The sequence below is a fragment of the Malurus melanocephalus genome, unplaced genomic scaffold (assembly GCF_030028575.1).
Source record: "Malurus melanocephalus ecotype Western Australia unplaced genomic scaffold, MMel_1.1 scaffold_683, whole genome shotgun sequence".
Classification (NCBI taxonomy): Eukaryota; Metazoa; Chordata; class Aves; order Passeriformes; family Maluridae; genus Malurus; species Malurus melanocephalus.
Window position 1 is genome coordinate 259847 of NW_026623915.1, and position 17237 is coordinate 277083.

Sequence of the window (17237 nt, forward strand, 5' to 3'; positions counted from 1 at the left end):
CCCAAATAGGCCCCAAAATAAATGAGGCCATGCCAAGTCCCCCAACTCCAGTGGGGACCTCACAATGCACACCCACTGATAGTCACCACGCAGCTGTGGGCCTGACAGACCTCCTCAMGGTCACCTGCCCCATAGGGACAGACAAGGCCAGGTCCAAGGGCTGCCAACTCCCATCCTGCCAAGGCTTGGCTGCCCTCACCTCTGAYTCTGGTCACTGCCAGTTGTGTCCATCACCTCCTGTCTCACTAGCCCCTGCCTCCAGCGTARGCACATCCCCAACCCTGACAGCCCTGCCACATCAGCCTGGGGTCCAGCCTTAGGGAGGCTGGAGGAGAAAGAAATCCTTGCAGGGGTTGGTCAACAAATCTCCTGAGCCAAGGACCCAACACCCATCACGGTTGCACCAGTGTCCTGGGCTGAGGGGGCATATCCTCATCAGTCTCCTGTTGCAGGGCCACACAGCACTGGGACATGGCCACCCTCCCACTGGCACAAGATGCCTGACCCAAGCACAGGATCGTGCCAAGAGCCAGTGTGGAAGAAGGTGCTCTGCAACAGGTGCCCCCCARCTGCCCTACCAGCAGGGACTCACAGGGACACTGCCAGGCCAGCACATCCCTGCCAAACCTGTGTTTCCCCTTCCCACATCTGCAGCAAACAGCAAGGGGCAAAGAGCCCACAGAGYGATGGCAGCACCCAACTGATTGCTGCAGTAGGATCTGGTACCTGCATTCTCCCAGCCTTGGCAGCAGGAGCTGGCAGCATGGGGTCCTACAAACACTGGTGCTCCAGCAGAGGCACTCTTAGAGCCCCTCAACCTTCCTTTTTCTGGAAGCATTMGTTTGCCCCCAGCTCTGCTGCCACCAGCCAGGGGGAAGGAACAGATCTGCCAGCTCCTGTGTGGAGAGTCTTTTTCCCAACTCCARGAAAAAGAGCAGAAGGCACAGATCCTGCACAGGGTAGACCAGCCGTGCTGCTGTCAGCTCTCCCTATGCCACTTCCTCTCCCTACTCCCCATGCCACAGGGAGCCTCAGCAACGTGCTGCAGCATCACAACAGCACAGAAYCTGGCTCCTACCATTCCCCCAAAAGAGCCTTGACCTGCCCACCAACCCTTCCTCAGGACCAAGCACRCCTGGCAGCACACTTTCAACACTGGAAGCTCCAGCTGCCTGTCCATCCAAAATGCATGAGCACAAAGAGCCCCAGGGCAGGCAGGTGAAAACCCTGAACTGTGCCTGTGGTGACTTTTGAGAGAGCACCTGCTAATTTTGCATCCAACACAGGTTTAAAACAGATACCAAAGTTATGGGAGAGCCCATCTTTCACCAGTTCCTGTCCCAGCAGATTCAAGGCACAGCCAGCAATCCCCAGGGCTGCCATGGGCACCCCAGGGGATCCCACAGCTCAGACTTCTCTTCACTGAGAGCCACTGATGCTCTTCTGCTCAGACCTCCATCTTCCCAGGGCTCCTGCCTGAATTTCTGCTCTGGAAAGAATAAAATCAGGCTCAAACCTGGAGCAGCCCCTGGAACAGCTCAGCCACACYTGGCAAGGTCCAAAGCTCCCATGGGCTGGACACAAGGCCTTACAGAGCTGCCACGGGACAGCATCCAACCATCTCCCTAGCCATGCTGCAGCTCTCCCTGCATCCACCACCCATCCATAAGCAGCCTGGCCAAGTCCTCACCAAGCGCCCATGGACAAAAAGTGTCCCAAAACCATGGCTGTACCCTGCTGCATTCCTGATCCTCGACAGACCCTGCTGCCAGGGACAATGGTGACTCCCCCAGGCCTCCAGCTCTCACTGACAGAACACAGAACTGCTCCAGCTCTCAAGTCCCAGTCCAGATCCTTCAAACCTGCAGTCTCTGCTTCCCACCCCATCCTGCAGCACTGGGTTGGCTGCTCTGCRTGTTACCAGGAGAGGAATGTGTGGTAGCAAGGCACTGACCCCAGGGCAGCCCCAAGCTGAGCCAAAAGGCACCTGCTGGTGCCCACATTCCCCCTCTGAGACTGCRAGAAGCCCTGCCTGCCCCTGGGAGAACACCCAGCAGGAAAATGGGCCAGTGCATCCCCCCTTTCCTGCTCCAAYCCCCCAGCCTCTGGCTGGTGCAGTAAGATCACCCCAGTGGGAGCTGGTTTTTCTCAGTGAAATGTATCTGTGGGTGCCGCCAAGCCAGACCTGCACCGGGGAACCCGCTGCTGAATGTCAGCACAACCACCACACAGGGCCTGGCTCTGCCCTGGCCAGGCAGCAGCAGCAGCTTGGCCCAGCACTGCTCCTAGAGGGCAGAGCTCCCCGGGGAGTGGGAAGGATAACTGCCCCTGCACAGACCAGGGACATCAAGCGACTCTGGGATTCACACACAAAAGAAGCACCACGAGGGAGGTGACATACACAGGCCACATGCATCCTCAGGGCACAGCTATCCCAGGGACTGCACCAAATCCATCCATGAGCACCCATGGCACTGGGACCAGCTCTCATCCTGGCACATGGCTGGTCCCCTGCACATCTGATGCACACACAGCATTGCTGGGTGGGCAGGGAGAGGCTGCTCYTTACCCTGCCACCCTGCCTGCAGCAGTGGCAGTCCAACAACAGCCCATACACATGGAGGTGGTGGGGCATGGGCTCCTCATCCTCCTCCAGCCAAGTTTCCTGCACTGCACCYCCATGCTGCCCATGGGGCTTGTGGCATCACTAAGAAAGGAGTCCTCAAAAGCTGTGTGCACCCCCACTCTGTAACCCAATGGCCATGGCAGCCAGGGTGGGTCAGCTAGCATGTGTGCCAGGGCCCGGCTGTGCCAGGCTGCTCATCCTTGCGGGCTGGAGTCTGGGGCAGCCCTTGCCATGGCCACACAGCTCTACTGGGGATGAAGAGTTGAGATGACTCAGCCGAAGAGCAAACCCCCTCATCCACTTTGGGGACATCAGGGCGGCCGTTCAGGAAAACCAGCCTGCAGCACCAGGCTCGGCCCTGCTCCTGTCACAGGGGCCTCTGCTGCTCTGGCCGCCGGGACACAGCGGGTYTGGTGCTGGCGGCTGGCAGTGAGGAACAGCAGGATCGGGCCTGCGGGATATTTGGGAGGGGAAGAGAAAAGCGATGCCAGCTTGCGAGCAGTAGCTCGCTCCCCTCCCCCACCTGCTAAAAATAACCGGCTCCCTCGGGCCGCGCACCCACCCCCTGCCCACAGCCGCGGGGTCCCTCGGCCCGAGGCTCCCCCGGGGGGCTGATGGTGACCCCACACAGGGAGCCCGCSACACGGTGACAGCGGCCCCGCGGCCCCAGCGCCATCGGTGCCATATTGCCCCTTCTGCCAGCCTAGGAGGGGCACACAACAGCCTCCCGGCCCCCAACCCCACGAAGCGCAGCTCTTCTCCAGCCCACAGAAGACAAACGGCTCCGACCCACATACGGGCTGAGAACATATTTATATCCGGCGGGCACCGGGAATCAGGGAGCGATTCCACCCGGGGGGCGACATCCAGCCCCGGTCCCGTGCTCCTCCTGCGGCCCCCGGGCCCGAGTGGCCCCACGGATCCGACAGCAGGGCGGGAGAGTCTCAACCGCTGCCACCACACGGGGGGCGCGCCGGGCCCGAGGATYCGCGCACGGGCGACCCGACACGGGCGGACACCACCGGGCCGAGCAATGGGGGAACCCCCCGGCACCACCTCCGCGCGGGGCCCGGCCTTGCCCCCAGCAGCTGTAGGGCCCTCCCGCCCCCGCTCACCGGGCTGCGCCGCTTCAGTGTCACGTTCTTCCAGAGCAGAAGATGGAGCTGATGCAGGAACCCCATGGTCGGGTCGGGCCGCCCCCGCCGAAGGGCCACGCCGCGCACAGCTTCGCGGTCACCCGCGGCGCACCGCCATCGCCTCGCAACCACCGACTGCTGCTCGCCGTGGGCTGCGAGAAAGCGGAGCGACCTCGGCCCGGGCCCGGGCCCGGCCCCGCCGCGCCCGCCCCAACCCTGCGCAGCACCAGCACCAGCACCGCCCGCGGCCCCTGGCGGCCGCCCCTTAAAGGCACCGCCCGACCCGTCCGCTCCGCCCGCACGGTGGCCCTGGCACAGCGGGACCCGGGCCCCGGGTATCTGCTCTGGGTGGGAGCGGCGGGCGGGCCCGGCTCATCCCGGCAGCAGTGGCCCCGGTGCGGCCTATCCGGAGAGGAGCTGCTGCCCCAGGGTCCGCGTAATCCTCGCTCCCCTCGAGCCGCCCCCCAGCCGCCGTCCCGCCCTGCAGCCAGACACAGGTCACCTCCACGCCTCAGCCCCTCCTATCCCCCAGGACAGGACGGACTAGCGCCTGGCTGCGGAGTGTGTGTGCCACGGCTGTCCCTGTTCTTGGATGTTGCCCACCCTGCTCCTGCCTGACGCCTCCCACGGGCACGTGCTGGGACGTCCATGAGTGTTTTTGGAGGGACTGACCTACTGCCRCATCTGTACCCTGTCATCTTTGAACCCAGGGCTGAGAAGGATGCCTTCAACAGCAGTACGGCCTGAACCAGGCCAGGTCTCCTCCTTCATCCCATCCACCCTTCTATCCATACTTCCATCCATCCTTTTTTTCCTGCCATTCATCCATCCTTCCTCCCATTCATTCTGTCTCCCATCCATATTCCCATCTATTCATGCTCCCATCCATCCATCCATCCGTCTGTCCGTCCGTCCGTCCGTCCGTCCATCCGTCCATCCTCCCATCTAGCCTTCCTTCCATCCTTCCTTCCATCGTTTCTTCCTTCTTTTCCTCCTTCCTTCCATCTTTTCTTCCATCTGTCCTTGCTTCCATCCATTCACCCCATCTTTCTTTCCCTCCCTTTTCCTGTCTTAGTTCTCTCCATTTCCCACCTGTCCCTCCCTCTTCCTGCTCTCTGCAGCCCTACCTACACCTTCCCTCTCCCTTCCACCAGCTCTCTGTGACCATCTCACTCTCCATGCTGCTTCCCAAGCCAAGTGTAGCCAGGAGCAGTGAATCCTCTCTGGCTGCCCCAGCCCCAGTGGTGCTGCCAAATATGCCTGTGCTCAGGGCAGGCCCTTTGGCAGCTGCCCAGGGCTAACAAAAACTCCCCTTGTCCAACACAAAGCGACATTATTCCCCAAACTTCTGCGCAAAACACTGTGCTGAGGTCCAGGAGGACAAAGAATGCCTGGTGATGTGGTGGCAGAGAGGCAGTGTGTGTCCAGCTCTGTGCTCTGGGGAGGGTGACTGGTTTGGGAGGGATGCTGAGTATGTGGGCAGGGCTACGGGAAGCAGGGCTGCCCAGAATTGAGGGGAGCTGGGCTTTTACTAGGTCCCTGGGAAAGGAGGGATGCAGTCACCCTTGGTTCCCCACAAAGAATTGTGTGTGGGTTGCCCCCAGCCCACATGAGGAGCACCTCATAACCCCTGTCACACAGTAGAGTGAGTCTCCACCTTGGAGAGGCACAACGGGAGATACGTGGATGGGTCAAAGCCCTGACCTTGGTCTCCTGCTCCTTCCCTCCTGCTGCCCCTGGGTCTCAGGGAGCTTCACAACTGCTCTTCTGCTTGGCATGGCCACAGAAACCCTGAAAGGCCAGCAAGGGGCAGACTCAGCAGTGTGCCATAGAGCAGCACAGCCCCAGGGACATGGTCACCTCTCTCTTCCATAGACCCACGACCTGAAGCTCAAGGACCCAGTGGCCCATCTCCTCCATGGACCAGGAGTCCTGAAGACTAGGGGACATGGAACCCTAAGCACCTCTCAGGGGACTTCCTTGCAGGGTGGCCAAGCTACTCTCTCTGTGTGAGGTCATCTGCAGATGGCAGTACCCATCCACACATATCTCCCTGCTCTTGTGCTGGTGCTGTCTAGCATTCTCCAGTGGTCCCATGGTATGGCCCCTGGCAYTGATCTCTGCCCAGCCCACCTAGGCAACACTGGCCCTGGCTCCCTGCCTGGCTCAGAGCCATATCCTTTGGGCCACAGGATCAGGGTGTTTGGATCCACTGGCTGCAAATCCTCCCTGGGCATTGTCCCTGCACCCAGGGTGTCCTGGGGCAGCACCTGCAAATGTCAGCTGTAAGTGCCAGGGAAAAGCTTCCTGCTGCTCTACCAGCCATCCYGAATCCCCTGTGGAAGTGCTGTCCCCAGAGCTGCCCTCCATGTGCCCTGGGCCCTCAAGCTGTGCAACAGCAAAAGGATGATGCTGAATATTCCAGCCAGGCAGGGACTACTGCCCACAGCCAGCAGGGCCAGGGCAGGGCAGGCTGGAAATGGTGCCCATGGACTGTGGTATCTGGACTTTCATGCAGGGGGAGAAATGCAGAAAAGGAGTGAGAAAAGATTACAGGAAACAGGGACATAGCTGCAGAGGAAGGAACGCCCTCCGTTGGGGCTGCAGTTGGCCTCTGAGGGTTCCCAGCATGTCACTGAAGCCACAGAGCTCTGCTTATACCCTGGCACGATGGCATGGCATTGTTCCCAACGGGGATCCCAAGAGGCTGGCAGCCAGCAGGAATGAGGGTGCAGATCCCAGGGGCAGCCTGAAAACAGGGAACAGTTTGAAGCTCTGTTCCCAGCTCTGTGTRTGCCAGGGCACAGGGCATGCCCTTGCCAGCTTCAGAAACAGTGCTGGACACCTTAATGCTTCCCTCCTTGCCTCTGCCTCAGTTTCCCCATCTCGTTTTGCCTGCCGGGGCTTTCATGGAGACTTGGGTCCTGGACAGCAATGCCAGCAAAGGACACAACTGAACCAGGAGCAGGGCAGGACTGGGGCAGAGCAGAGGCAGCTCTCTGTACACACACTGCTGAGTCTCACATGTGCCYGCTTCCCCTTTTGGTAGGAAACATCGTGGGTAAGAAGGACAGTGCCACATCGGTGGCACATCGGGGCTGTTAGCTGATGGTTTCAGGATGAGTCAGTGGGAGTTGGTATCCTGTTTGCAACCAARCTGCGGATGGCAGATGGGTGGCAACTTTGTAAGGCTGAGGGCACCAACCCAGCCACAGGGCACCAAAACATCTAGGGCCAAATGCTCAGTTATGTAGCACCCACTCAGCCGCAGGACACTCACACAGTCCTGAGGTGCCCGTTCAGCCACAAGGCACCCACCATGGGGTGCCCACTCAGCCAGAGGGTACCCACCCAACTGTGGGGCACTCACCCAACTGTGGGGCACTCACCCAGTCCATGGGGCACTTGCCCAGCTGAGGGACACCCACCCAGTCACAGGGTGCCCACAGGRCAGCGCWGGGGAAGTGCTGGGAGTGGGGTGTGCCAGCTGCCACGTAGGGCAGGAAGGATCTGCTATGGGGCTGGGACAAGGCAAAACTGCAGAAAAGAGGAAGCCCTTGAGTGCCTCAGCCCAGCGCAGCAGTACCCAGGCAGACACACCTGGCACCTCACACGCCTCGGTCACAGTAAGTATGAGTTCAACGGTGCTGACAAATGAGGGAAGAGGGGCTGAGAAATGGGGTGGCCCCTGCTACTGCCAAAGCAGGGGGTTCCCTTTCAGAGCATCCCCAAAATGGGGGCAACATCCCCAAAGCAGGAGCAAAATTCCCGCTACTGGGGACAGGGACCTGCAGCACTGATGTGCAGTGTAGGGAACCAGAAAAGCTTTCCCAGCTCTTTCTGCTTCCCATGCCAGATTTGTCTGGAGCCTAAACTTAGCTCATGTATTTTAGCAGGACAGACGGAGTGGGCCAGGGTGGGAAAGGGATATTTTGCAGCCAAGCTGCAGTGCTGGGGTGGGTGGGAAAGTAGGGCACCGCTTTCCAGGAGGCTCCAATACTGGAGGCATGGGCTCAACCCCAGCTGGCAGTGGTGTGCAGGCAACCCACATGTTTCCAGAGGTTTCCACAAAAGGGGAAACCACCTTTGGTGCTGAACGCTCTGAGCTCTGCARGGAGTCCAGAGGGGGCTTAAGCTGGCAGCTGGCCCCCAGTGCAGCCAACCATCCCCCTCACCACCTCTGCCACTGCTCTGCTCCCAGTGGTGTTCCTGGTTAAATCACAGCACTGCTGAAGGAGCCTGASACAGGCAGATGGGCACCCTCACAGGGTGGCATCCCACAGCTGAATCCCAGCAGTGGCAGCCCCAAGTGCTGCATTGGTCTCCCTGCTCTCCCTGCCCTCTGTGCCCACACAGTGGGGCACTGGCCATCTGTGACATCCTGGATAWAAAATATGTTTGGGGCACTGAGGCTATGAGCTCCCAGTCTGCTGGGATTCCTGATGGCTTTAGGGCCCAGGGAGAGCATCCTGACCTGGGGAGGGCACTATGAGCCTGGGAGYTGCCTTGTCATTGCACAGGAGAATGCTGGGATGAGGGGGTACTTCTTGGGCAGGACACTCCCAAAYTCGGCCCTCATCAGGGTTTTGGACTTCACAGTCACCCCATTTTGTTGTTATGGCCTTGCCATGGGGCTGTTCAATGGGGCTGGGGTGTTGTCCCTTGTCCTTTGGCACACAGCAGTGGCAAAGCTGGATGCATACCAGGTTTGACCTGTTTTGGGTAAAGCAAGAAGTGAGACCGTGACTGTGTCAGGCGGGGAAACTGCCCCAGTGGGGCTAGGCAGGTGGGGCAGAAGGGCACAGGTGGCTTACTTCCCATCAGCTCTGCCCTTTCCAACAGCATCTRTGCTCCCCCAAAGGTCACCAGGGATCACAGGAACGTGAGCAAAGACCACCTTGGGGTGACATCAGGTCCACAGGGAACTCTGTGGCACAAAGAAGCAGAGGGCCCAGGTTTCATAGAGAAGTCCTTTCTCTGGCCCCATTGCCTTCCCATCACCCCTCATCCCTGGCAAACTGAGCTGATGATCCTTGGTGGCCTCTCCTCTCTCACAGGCATCAGCTCTGACACCCAAAGAGATAACAGCCAACCCACCAGCATGCCCTGGGCATTGTCTCTGCGATGGTCACCATGGGGCCGGCCTGGTTTGAAGGCCTTGGTCACTGCTGCGGTGTTTGTAACCACCCTCTGGAACCTGAGGTTCTTCCTCAACCCCTCCAAGGGCTCTGGAGAAGAYGCTAAACACAAGGAGCCACTGGTGATCCTGGTGTGGGAATGGCCCTCCAAACAGGTCCCCAATGTCAGTGGGGATGTGTGCCGTGAGCTGTATGGCATCACAGGCTGCCAGCTCACCACAGAGCGCCAGCTCCTGCACCAGGCCAGCGTGGTGGTGTTCCCCCACTCCAGGCTCCAGCCTGGCCGGGACAGACTGCCCAAGGAGAGGCTGCCAGGGCAGAACTGGGTATGGGTCTCCCTGGAGTCCCCCTCCAACACTAGAGCTCTAGCAGAATGGAACCAGACCTTCAATTGGGTGATGACCTACAGACAGGATTCGGACATCTTCATCCCCTATGGCAAGCTTGTGCCCAACCAGTCAGCCACTGTGAACATACCTGCAAAGACCAACTTGGTGTCCTGGGTTATCAGCAACTACCACAGGACTCAGAAAAGRGCTGAAGTCTACAAAAACCTCTCCAGGTACCTCCATGTAAATATATATGGGAAAGCAAACAATAAGCCCCTCTGCAAAGACTGTCTATTGGCAACAATATCCAAGTCCAAGTTCTACCTGGCCTTTGAGAACTCCATCCACCGGGACTACATCACAGAGAAACTCTGGAGGAACTCACTGCTGGCTGGCACTGTGCCTGTGGTGCTAGGGCCACCCAGGTCCAACTATGAGCAGTTTGTTCCCTCAGACTCCTTCATCCATGTCAATGACTTTGCCTCCCTGGAGGAGCTGGCCACCTTCCTGAAGACAATGAACTCCAGCCGATACCAGCAGTTCTTTTCCTGGCAGAGGAGGTTCAGTGTGAAGCTCTACACAGATTGGAGGGAACGGATCTGCACCATCTGCACYGCCTACCCCCACCTGCCCCATGGCCACCTCTATCCTGACCTGCAGGGCTGGTTCAGCTCCTAGCGTGTGCCAGGACACTTGGGATGAATCCAGGCAGAGGATATGGGGGGTGGAAAGTGCATGGGGCACCCAGCTGCATGCAGGATGGTGGGGCAAGGAGGACAGGAACTCTCACTCTCCTCCCAACCCAGCTGTTGCCACTCCGGGACTTTGAGCAACTCCCCATGACTTCATTTCTTGTGAAACAGGACTGATCATCCTGATCCAACAATGAACACCTTGTCAGTGTTGGCAGGTCCACAGGGTGCTGGCAGGACCACAGGCTGCTTTGGAAATAAATGGCACGGTGCTGCTGAGGCTGTGCATGTGGTGTGGGCAGGGCAGGGGGCTGGTGGGTGGTTATGGGCTCCCCAACCTTCCCCTCAATGTCTCCCCAGCATTCCTTCTGAGTGCCAAAGTCTTGACAGCAGAGGGTCTGTGATTACATTTTTGGCTGGGCTGGAGGAGCAACCATCAGCCTGGGGGGACCCCATTACCACATGGCCCGGGAGAAARGACAGCCTCTGCTCCCTCTCTTCCTGAGAGGGAGAGCACACATTTTCTGCCTTCCCCAAAGCCATGGATGTCACTGTRCCAGTGAGAAGCCACAGGACAGTGGATGCTCTCAGAGCAATCTCAGTACGCTGGGCAGGCAGGACACTGTGGTTTGTCACCCCCTTGCTGCTGTGACAGGAAGCCAGTGAGCTGACAGTCTCTGGAGGCTTGCACAAGCCCAGAGCAAAACCAGTCCTGTGGGCAACTTGCACATGCACACATTGGGCTGTGGAGACCCTGCACCATGGCCACCCTGCAGCACAAGCACCCATCTGRAATCAGTGGTGATATTGGGGTTGAGCCATGACTGCTCCATCTGTGCTTTGCTCTTTGCCCCCCTGCTCAGTGCCATCAACTTCCTTGATATAAACGACTCGTTCCCAGTTTTCTTTCCTGTGGCCCTGAAGTCACCAAATCCCACCTCTGCCAGATGTCTAGCAGGACCAAGAGTCAGCAGAGGGGACATTCCTCCCCTGCCCCAGCCCTGATGAGGTGGCAGCTGGACAGGCACACTGTGCTCGTCTGAATTTCTGTGGCTTCCGATTTCCGCTTTGTTTTCTGGGTCAACCAGAAGTGGAGCAGGAGGGGCTGTGGGTGCCCACAGACAYGTGCTGGGTACTGAGGGGCAGGCGGTGCCAGGGTAGCAGGATGTAGGGAGTTTCAGGGGGGCTGCAGCTCCTGCATGGTTGCAAGCAGAAATCCAGCTAGTGGGAATGTGTAGGAAAGGAAACATTCAGATGACATCCATCTCAGATTTCTGCTCCTGACCCTRTCAGCCTCCCACACCCTTTAAAGTGCCAGACTGCACTGGGCAGCAGCAACAGGGGATAGTTTCCAGTGTATGCTACACATGGCTGTGCCTCTACCCTGTGGGCAGGCAAGCACAGGGCTCTGGGGAGCAAGCAGTGATGCAGTGATCTAAAGAGGGGGCCCTGCCTCATGGGACTGGCATCTAGTCCAGCCCAGAATTTTGCAGGGTACTGMGGTGCCCTGTGAGCAGCTGCCTGTGGTGCCCCCATTCCAGGCAGCCCTAGAGAACAAAGYCCCAGCTACTGGCCATCAGGCTGCAAATAGGGCTTTCCGGAAGTTTCCCTACAGGCTTGRTTGGGGATTTCATTCTGCTCAGGGGAAGGGCCCTCAAAAGAATGGAATGGGGGCAACCCAGCTGAGAAACAGTGGTGGGAAAAAGCGAAGGGCCATCGCCCCAGACATCCCTGCTCCCAYCAGCTCAGCTCCCACTGCCTGATGGATGTGCATGGCTAGGTTACCATCACCCCACCAGAGACAGCCTCAGCTGGACCACACACATGGGAACAKCCATTCCTCTCCTGTCAAGTGTCATACTACAGGGGAGAGCCCTGGCATTCCAGACCTGTTCACTGCCCACCCTGCTACATCCTCCCTAGTCCTTCTCTGTCCCTGGCAAGCTGCTGGAGCAGCCTACAAGCCCACACTGCTTCCATCCTTCCCAGCAGCAGCTACAGCAAACCAGCAGCTTGAACTGGGTGGAAGATGACTCTCTTTCACTTTTGTTCTCCTCTACTTTGGGGGCCATGCCCTGGACAAGCTGGTACCACTCCATGGCCAAGCTGCCACAGTASTGGTGGGAGGCCAAGCTGTGGGCAGCCAAGAGCTGGGTGTTGCTGGCATGAGGAGATGTCACCTTCTTTGGGTGCCTTGTTCCAGCCTTGCTGCGCCCCCACATGCAGCCAAACCCATACTGCTGGGCTGCAGGAGTAGGGATGCAAAGGAGGCAAGGAAAGGGTTAACTCATTCTTGCCTCAAAGAACTCTGAGATTTATTTCAYTGCCAGAGGAGAATGTGATTAAAACAAAAAATTTAAAAATCATCATCAACTAGAGCAGGCTGGAAGGCATGGGGTGCTAGCAGCATGGACAGGGAGGTGTAGGCCACCTGAGCTGGGACCTCCAGGGAAAGGTGGTCTCTGGGCATCTGGGCTGGGGTGTGGAACAGCAGCTGGGGAGCGGGGAGGACCTGGGGGACTGGGGGTGATGCTGGGCACAAAGCACTGGGAAGGACTTCTCCAATCCAAACAAGCCTCATCAGCTGCCCCACAGAGGGGTACCACACCTCGTGTACCAGAGTGAGGGGTGGCAGGGGCTCACTTACTCCTCTTGCCCCAGCCCTTGGCTCACCTTGGCTGCCCAGGAGGGTAGGCAGAGCCACCAGGGCCATTGGCCCTGGGCACGGCACCCCAGCCTCACTCTACAGGGAGGAAGGAGACACCTGGGAAACTAGATCACTACAAAAATTTTTGCTTTTTAAAAACTACAACCAAAAACCATTAAAAAAATTAATAAAACCATCCCCTCCCCCCACCCTTCCCAAAATCTAAAAAATATTTTTTTCTGGATCTTGCAGGAGTGGCTGGGCTGGGACCAGGGAAGGGCTCAAAAGCCCTGGGCACATCTGGCTTCARCGGGTGCAGTGGGGCAGGAGGAGTTGCCCTCAGGAGAGGCCAGAGCAGGGCCAACACTGCTGGGACCAGTAAGCTCACGTAACTGGGAAGGGCTGGGAGCATCTGCAGAGAGCAGGCACCAATCCCTGCAMCAGGCTCTCAGCCCCTTGCACCCCRAAAACCCCAYGAGCAAGCAGAAGYGGGGCTGTGMCTGTGCGAGCCCAGGGCAAGAGGGACCGCCCCAGAGCACCAGCCCACCTGCAGTGATCATACAGGCCCTGGGTTCAGTGGCCACTGTTGCTCATGGAGAGCCCAGGCTGCAGCGCTTGTGGGAACATCTCGGCTTTGTGAAAGGTCGGCATGTAGACAGGAGGGGAGGGTGCCAGGCTGTAGCCCTGGGACGTCACTGGGATGGGCAGGGCAGGAGACACCAGGGGCTGGTTCATGTCATATATCATCCCCTCTGCCTCATTGCCATAGGGCAGCAGCAGCCGTTTGCCCTTCTGACGCCGGTTGCAGAACCAGACCCGGACCACCTGTGGGAAGGGAGACAGAAGAGRGTGAGGGGGTGACCCAGGCACATGGTGGGGGTTACAAGGAGACCCTTCTGCTGGTGGCATCTCCACAGCACCCAAACCTGCCAGTGCAGCCCCCTCCCTGCCACAACTCCTTGCCAGGCTGGGCTCCRACAAACTTCACCCATGACCACTTTCCCACTGCTTCCCGAGTAGAGAGAAGACAGAAATGGCAAGTACTAAATAGGAAAGAAGATAATGAGTGGAAAAGTTCCTCTCCAAAGGCTGGTGGCATAGCCAGATGAACCTAATACACAAACTTGGGTATTGTTAGGAGCTTGTGTTTTGCCTGTCTTCTGATGCATTTCCACCTCAGAAGCAAAATGTTATAACCTGCCACATGGGTTGCATGCGGGGCAAAAATCAGCTTCTTCAGAGATGAATTAGTTTCACAGGTTTACTTTTATGGGATTACTTATATATATTTGTGCATATACACAAACACAGATGCACGTTGTTGGATCTGGGAACTATTTTAGTTTCTGTTAAGTTTTAAATATTTAATCTGTGAACTTAAGTCTTCTCTGGGACTAAGTGGGTTTTTCTTTTTGGTACTGATGAGCCATGTATATCCAGCCTGGCAGAGCTAAAGGGCAGTTATTTACATCTCTCCATGTGTATTTCATTATTGCTCTGTGCCAAGGTATCAGACTGGCAGGTGCTCAGGAACTGATGCCATTGGGGCACCCATCCTCCCCACCCTCCCAACCTACATCTTTATCCAGGTTGAGGTCCTCGGCGATCTGGGAGATCTCCTGGGGACTGGGCTTCACGCACTTGCGGAAGAAGCTCTCCAGTGTTCCTTTCACATTGGTCTCGATGCTGGTCCTGCGTTTTCTCTTCCGGGCTTGGGCCAGTACTTGCTCTGCATTGCACATCTGGGAATGAGAGAGGGAATRTATTTGGTTAGCAGGTGGAATAGTCTCCACCAGGCTTCAGACACACRAGTAGCTGGCTGCAGAACTCAGGGAACAGACTATGTCCTGGTGACTTTCCATGGAGCATCATTCCACTGTGACTGGGRCCATTCCCAGTGTCCCAGCACAGCCAACAGTGAGGCTGGACACATCTCTCTCCATGCCCCCCAGGTTTCCCAGGGAGCAGCATGCTGAACATTCAGTCAGATTCCAGAAGGACCTGGCTGCTCCAATATGGGAGCTATTACAATCACAAGGTGTCTGTGGGGCAATTGGGCTTCCCCCTGACCCCAGCCTGGCAGAGGGTAATACCCAGTGGTTTGCCCTCAGGCCAGACTCAAGTCAWGCAGGGAGATGGTGCTGTGGCATAAGATGTCTTCTGTTCCCCTCTTCTCCCCCTTAAAGTACATGGGAAAGGGAGGAGAATGTGAGGCTTGAGGGCTTGCAGGTACCCCAGATCCCAGCCCCCTCAGCCCTGTACCTCTTGCATGTTGTCCGTGTTCTCYGCCTCATTGAGCCAACGCTGCAGCAGCGGCTTGAGCTTGCACATGTTCTTGAAGCTGAGCTGGAGTGCTTCAAAGCGGCAGATGGTTGTCTGGCTGAACATCTTCCCTGTGCAGGCAAGGCAGGCAGGGTATTACACACCGCATGGATTCCCTTGCCAGCAGGACCCCAGGATCTACCRCCCCCAAGCTTTCCCTGCTCCGGGGAGACCAGGAAGGGGACACTTCCCATTCCTTTAGCAATCATTTAAAGCCCTGAAACGTGTCTTAATAAGCAATTGTAGTTATTTTACACCAGTTCCCTATTATCGAACCTTCGACCTCACCACAGGTCTGGGCACACCCCTCCAGGAGCCCTGGGGCAGGTGCTTGATGCCTCCTTCGCAGGTCGTTAAAGAGCAGAARCCATTAGCCCAGGTGATTCGAAAGGCCCTCCCAGGCCTCTCCCTTCCCACCAGCTGTGGGGGAACACAAGGGACCTCCCCTGTCCCCTCACCGTAGAGTGTGCCCAGCGCCAGCCCCACGTCAGCCTGGGTGAAGCCCAACATGATGCGCTTGTGCTTGAGGTCCTTGGCGAACTGCTCCAGCTCTCCCGAGGTTGGTGCATCCTGGCAGGACAGAGAGATACTGAAAGGGGACAACTCGYACCCAGGATCCAGGGTCTGTCGGGGTCCTCGAAGGACAGCGGCAGGAGAGGGCTCGGTTCTGACACCTACCAGGCTCACACCGGACACACGCCACCCCACCCCACCCCGAGCGCTCAGTTCAACCCAGTCTGGTGCGGCGGCGACCAAGGGTAGCCCAAGGGCACCAAGAGCTCCCGCTCTGCCTCAACATGCCCTGGTAATGCTCCCTTTGTCCTCCGTCTCGCACCCTCCTGGCCTGGCCAGGGGTAGCACCGATAGTGACACTGGCTGAGCCCGATTCAACCCATTCTCACTCGTCCCACGCCACGTCCGCACGGGGACGGTTCCGTTCTCCCGTGGCATGGGCCACTTCCCATGCTCTCGGGTTGGAGCAGCAGCCCCTCTTCCACCTGTCCCCAGGGCAGGGAAAAGGCTCCCGTGAAACGAGGGACAAGCAAGTGCCCGTGAGCCGCKTGGGATTTAAACTCTCTTTGCCACCAGAAGGCTCTTCCCTTCTGGCAAGCGGCTGCCCAGGCGCTTCCCACCTTTCTGCCGCTGCGGGGGCATTTTGAAACCTTTTACCCAATTTCCACATTTTCAGAGGAGTTTCGGTTTTTCCAGGCATTCCTCCTGTCACCCAACCAAGGCTTTTAATTCCTGGCGTAAATCGGCACCGGGAATCGATGTGSGATGCCGTCCCACATCGCCGTCCTGCATCACCGTTCCGCAGGTGGGAAGCGCTTTTCGTGACCATTCCCCACCCAGCGCGGCCGGTTGCGGCCAAGGACACGCACCGATCGTGGCGTGGAACCTTCCGCACCCCCGACCCAGGGGCAACAGCGCAAACCCTCCCGCAACTCCCTCAAGGACCAAACCCCGCATCGGCCGCCGCTGCCGTCCCCGGGGCGGCGARTTACATCAGCATTAAGAAATATTAAAAACTAACGCAAACCACAAATCCAGTGGTGCCGGTAAGCAGCCCTACTGCCATCGTCTACCTCCCTCCCTCATCTCCGGGCCGTCTCTGCCCCAGCAAACATCGGTGCTCATGTAGCTCCGGAGCGGCAGCTGGGGATGCAGCCGACCGCAGGGGACTGAGGTGGGTGGCCAAGGAGCCCTCGATGGCCGGGGACCGCGCTGYGTTGCCCCGAATATCCCGCCGGATGCCTTCAGCATCGCTGCCCGAGACGACCCCGCCGCATCGCGTAGGGGAAGCTGCTCTCCTAAGCACCCAATACCCCTTTTCTTACCCCAAAGCAGCCTCCCCTCGATGCTCCCTCTGCGGAGTCTGACCCAGCCGGGACGAGTCCCAGCGCCGGGTCAGGCTTCTCCCGGGGCACCCGACGGCGGGGCCGGACAGGCGGCACCGGCGGGTAGCTCCTGCCGACGGGGCGGCTAACCGGGCTCCGGCTCCGGACGGGGAGAAAAGCCCCGAGAACACACCGCACACCGTGTACGGACGGCGGGAGCGGGGCAAGGCAGGCCGCCTCACTCCCCGTCCCGTCGGGTCTCACCTCCTCGCCGCTGTCGCTGGAGTGTCCGCCCTCGCTGGCAGCCCCGCTGGAGCTGCCGCTGCTGCCCAGTCCTGAAGGGCCGCCGGAGCCCGGCTGCAGCGCGGCCGCGGCAGGGCAAAGCTGGGGGCCAGAGAAGGTAGGGGCGGCTGGACCAGGGAAGGGCGGCCCGGGCAGGGCGGCGGGGCCGGGAGGAGCGGGGCCGGCCCAGGGCGGGGGCGGCCAGGCCGGGCCGCAGCAAGCGGCAG

General features: G+C 58.7%; 3 protein-coding genes across 3 annotated transcripts in view; 1 reads left to right on the forward strand and 2 right to left on the reverse strand.

Moving 5' to 3' along the window:
- The window catches only part of ABCA2 (ATP binding cassette subfamily A member 2), a 34214-nt gene extending 30289 nt beyond the window's left edge, over positions 1–3925 (reverse strand). The window contains exon 1 of the mRNA XM_057384089.1: positions 3742–3925. Within this exon, the coding sequence (XP_057240072.1) occupies positions 3742–3807 (66 nt within the window). The 5' untranslated portion in view covers positions 3808–3925. The remainder of the gene's footprint in view (positions 1–3741) is intronic.
- Positions 3926–8850: 4925 nt separating this feature from the next.
- Positions 8851–10087, forward strand: FUT7 (fucosyltransferase 7). Its single transcript, XM_057384085.1, has one exon. It carries the CDS (start codon positions 8864–8866, stop codon positions 9905–9907), a length of 1044 nt encoding a protein of 347 aa, XP_057240068.1. The 5' UTR covers positions 8851–8863; the 3' UTR covers positions 9908–10087.
- Positions 10088–13094: 3007 nt separating this feature from the next.
- LOC130584234 (POU domain, class 5, transcription factor 3-like) overlaps positions 13095–17237 on the reverse strand; it is a 4416-nt gene continuing 273 nt past the window's right edge. The window contains 5 exon segments of the mRNA XM_057384083.1: positions 13095–13393; positions 14146–14310; positions 14831–14961; positions 15349–15460; positions 16993–17237. The exon segment at positions 16993–17237 is cut by the window's right edge and continues 82 nt beyond it. Of these exon segments, the coding sequence (XP_057240066.1) occupies positions 13142–13393; positions 14146–14310; positions 14831–14961; positions 15349–15460; positions 16993–17237 (905 nt within the window). The 3' untranslated portion in view covers positions 13095–13141.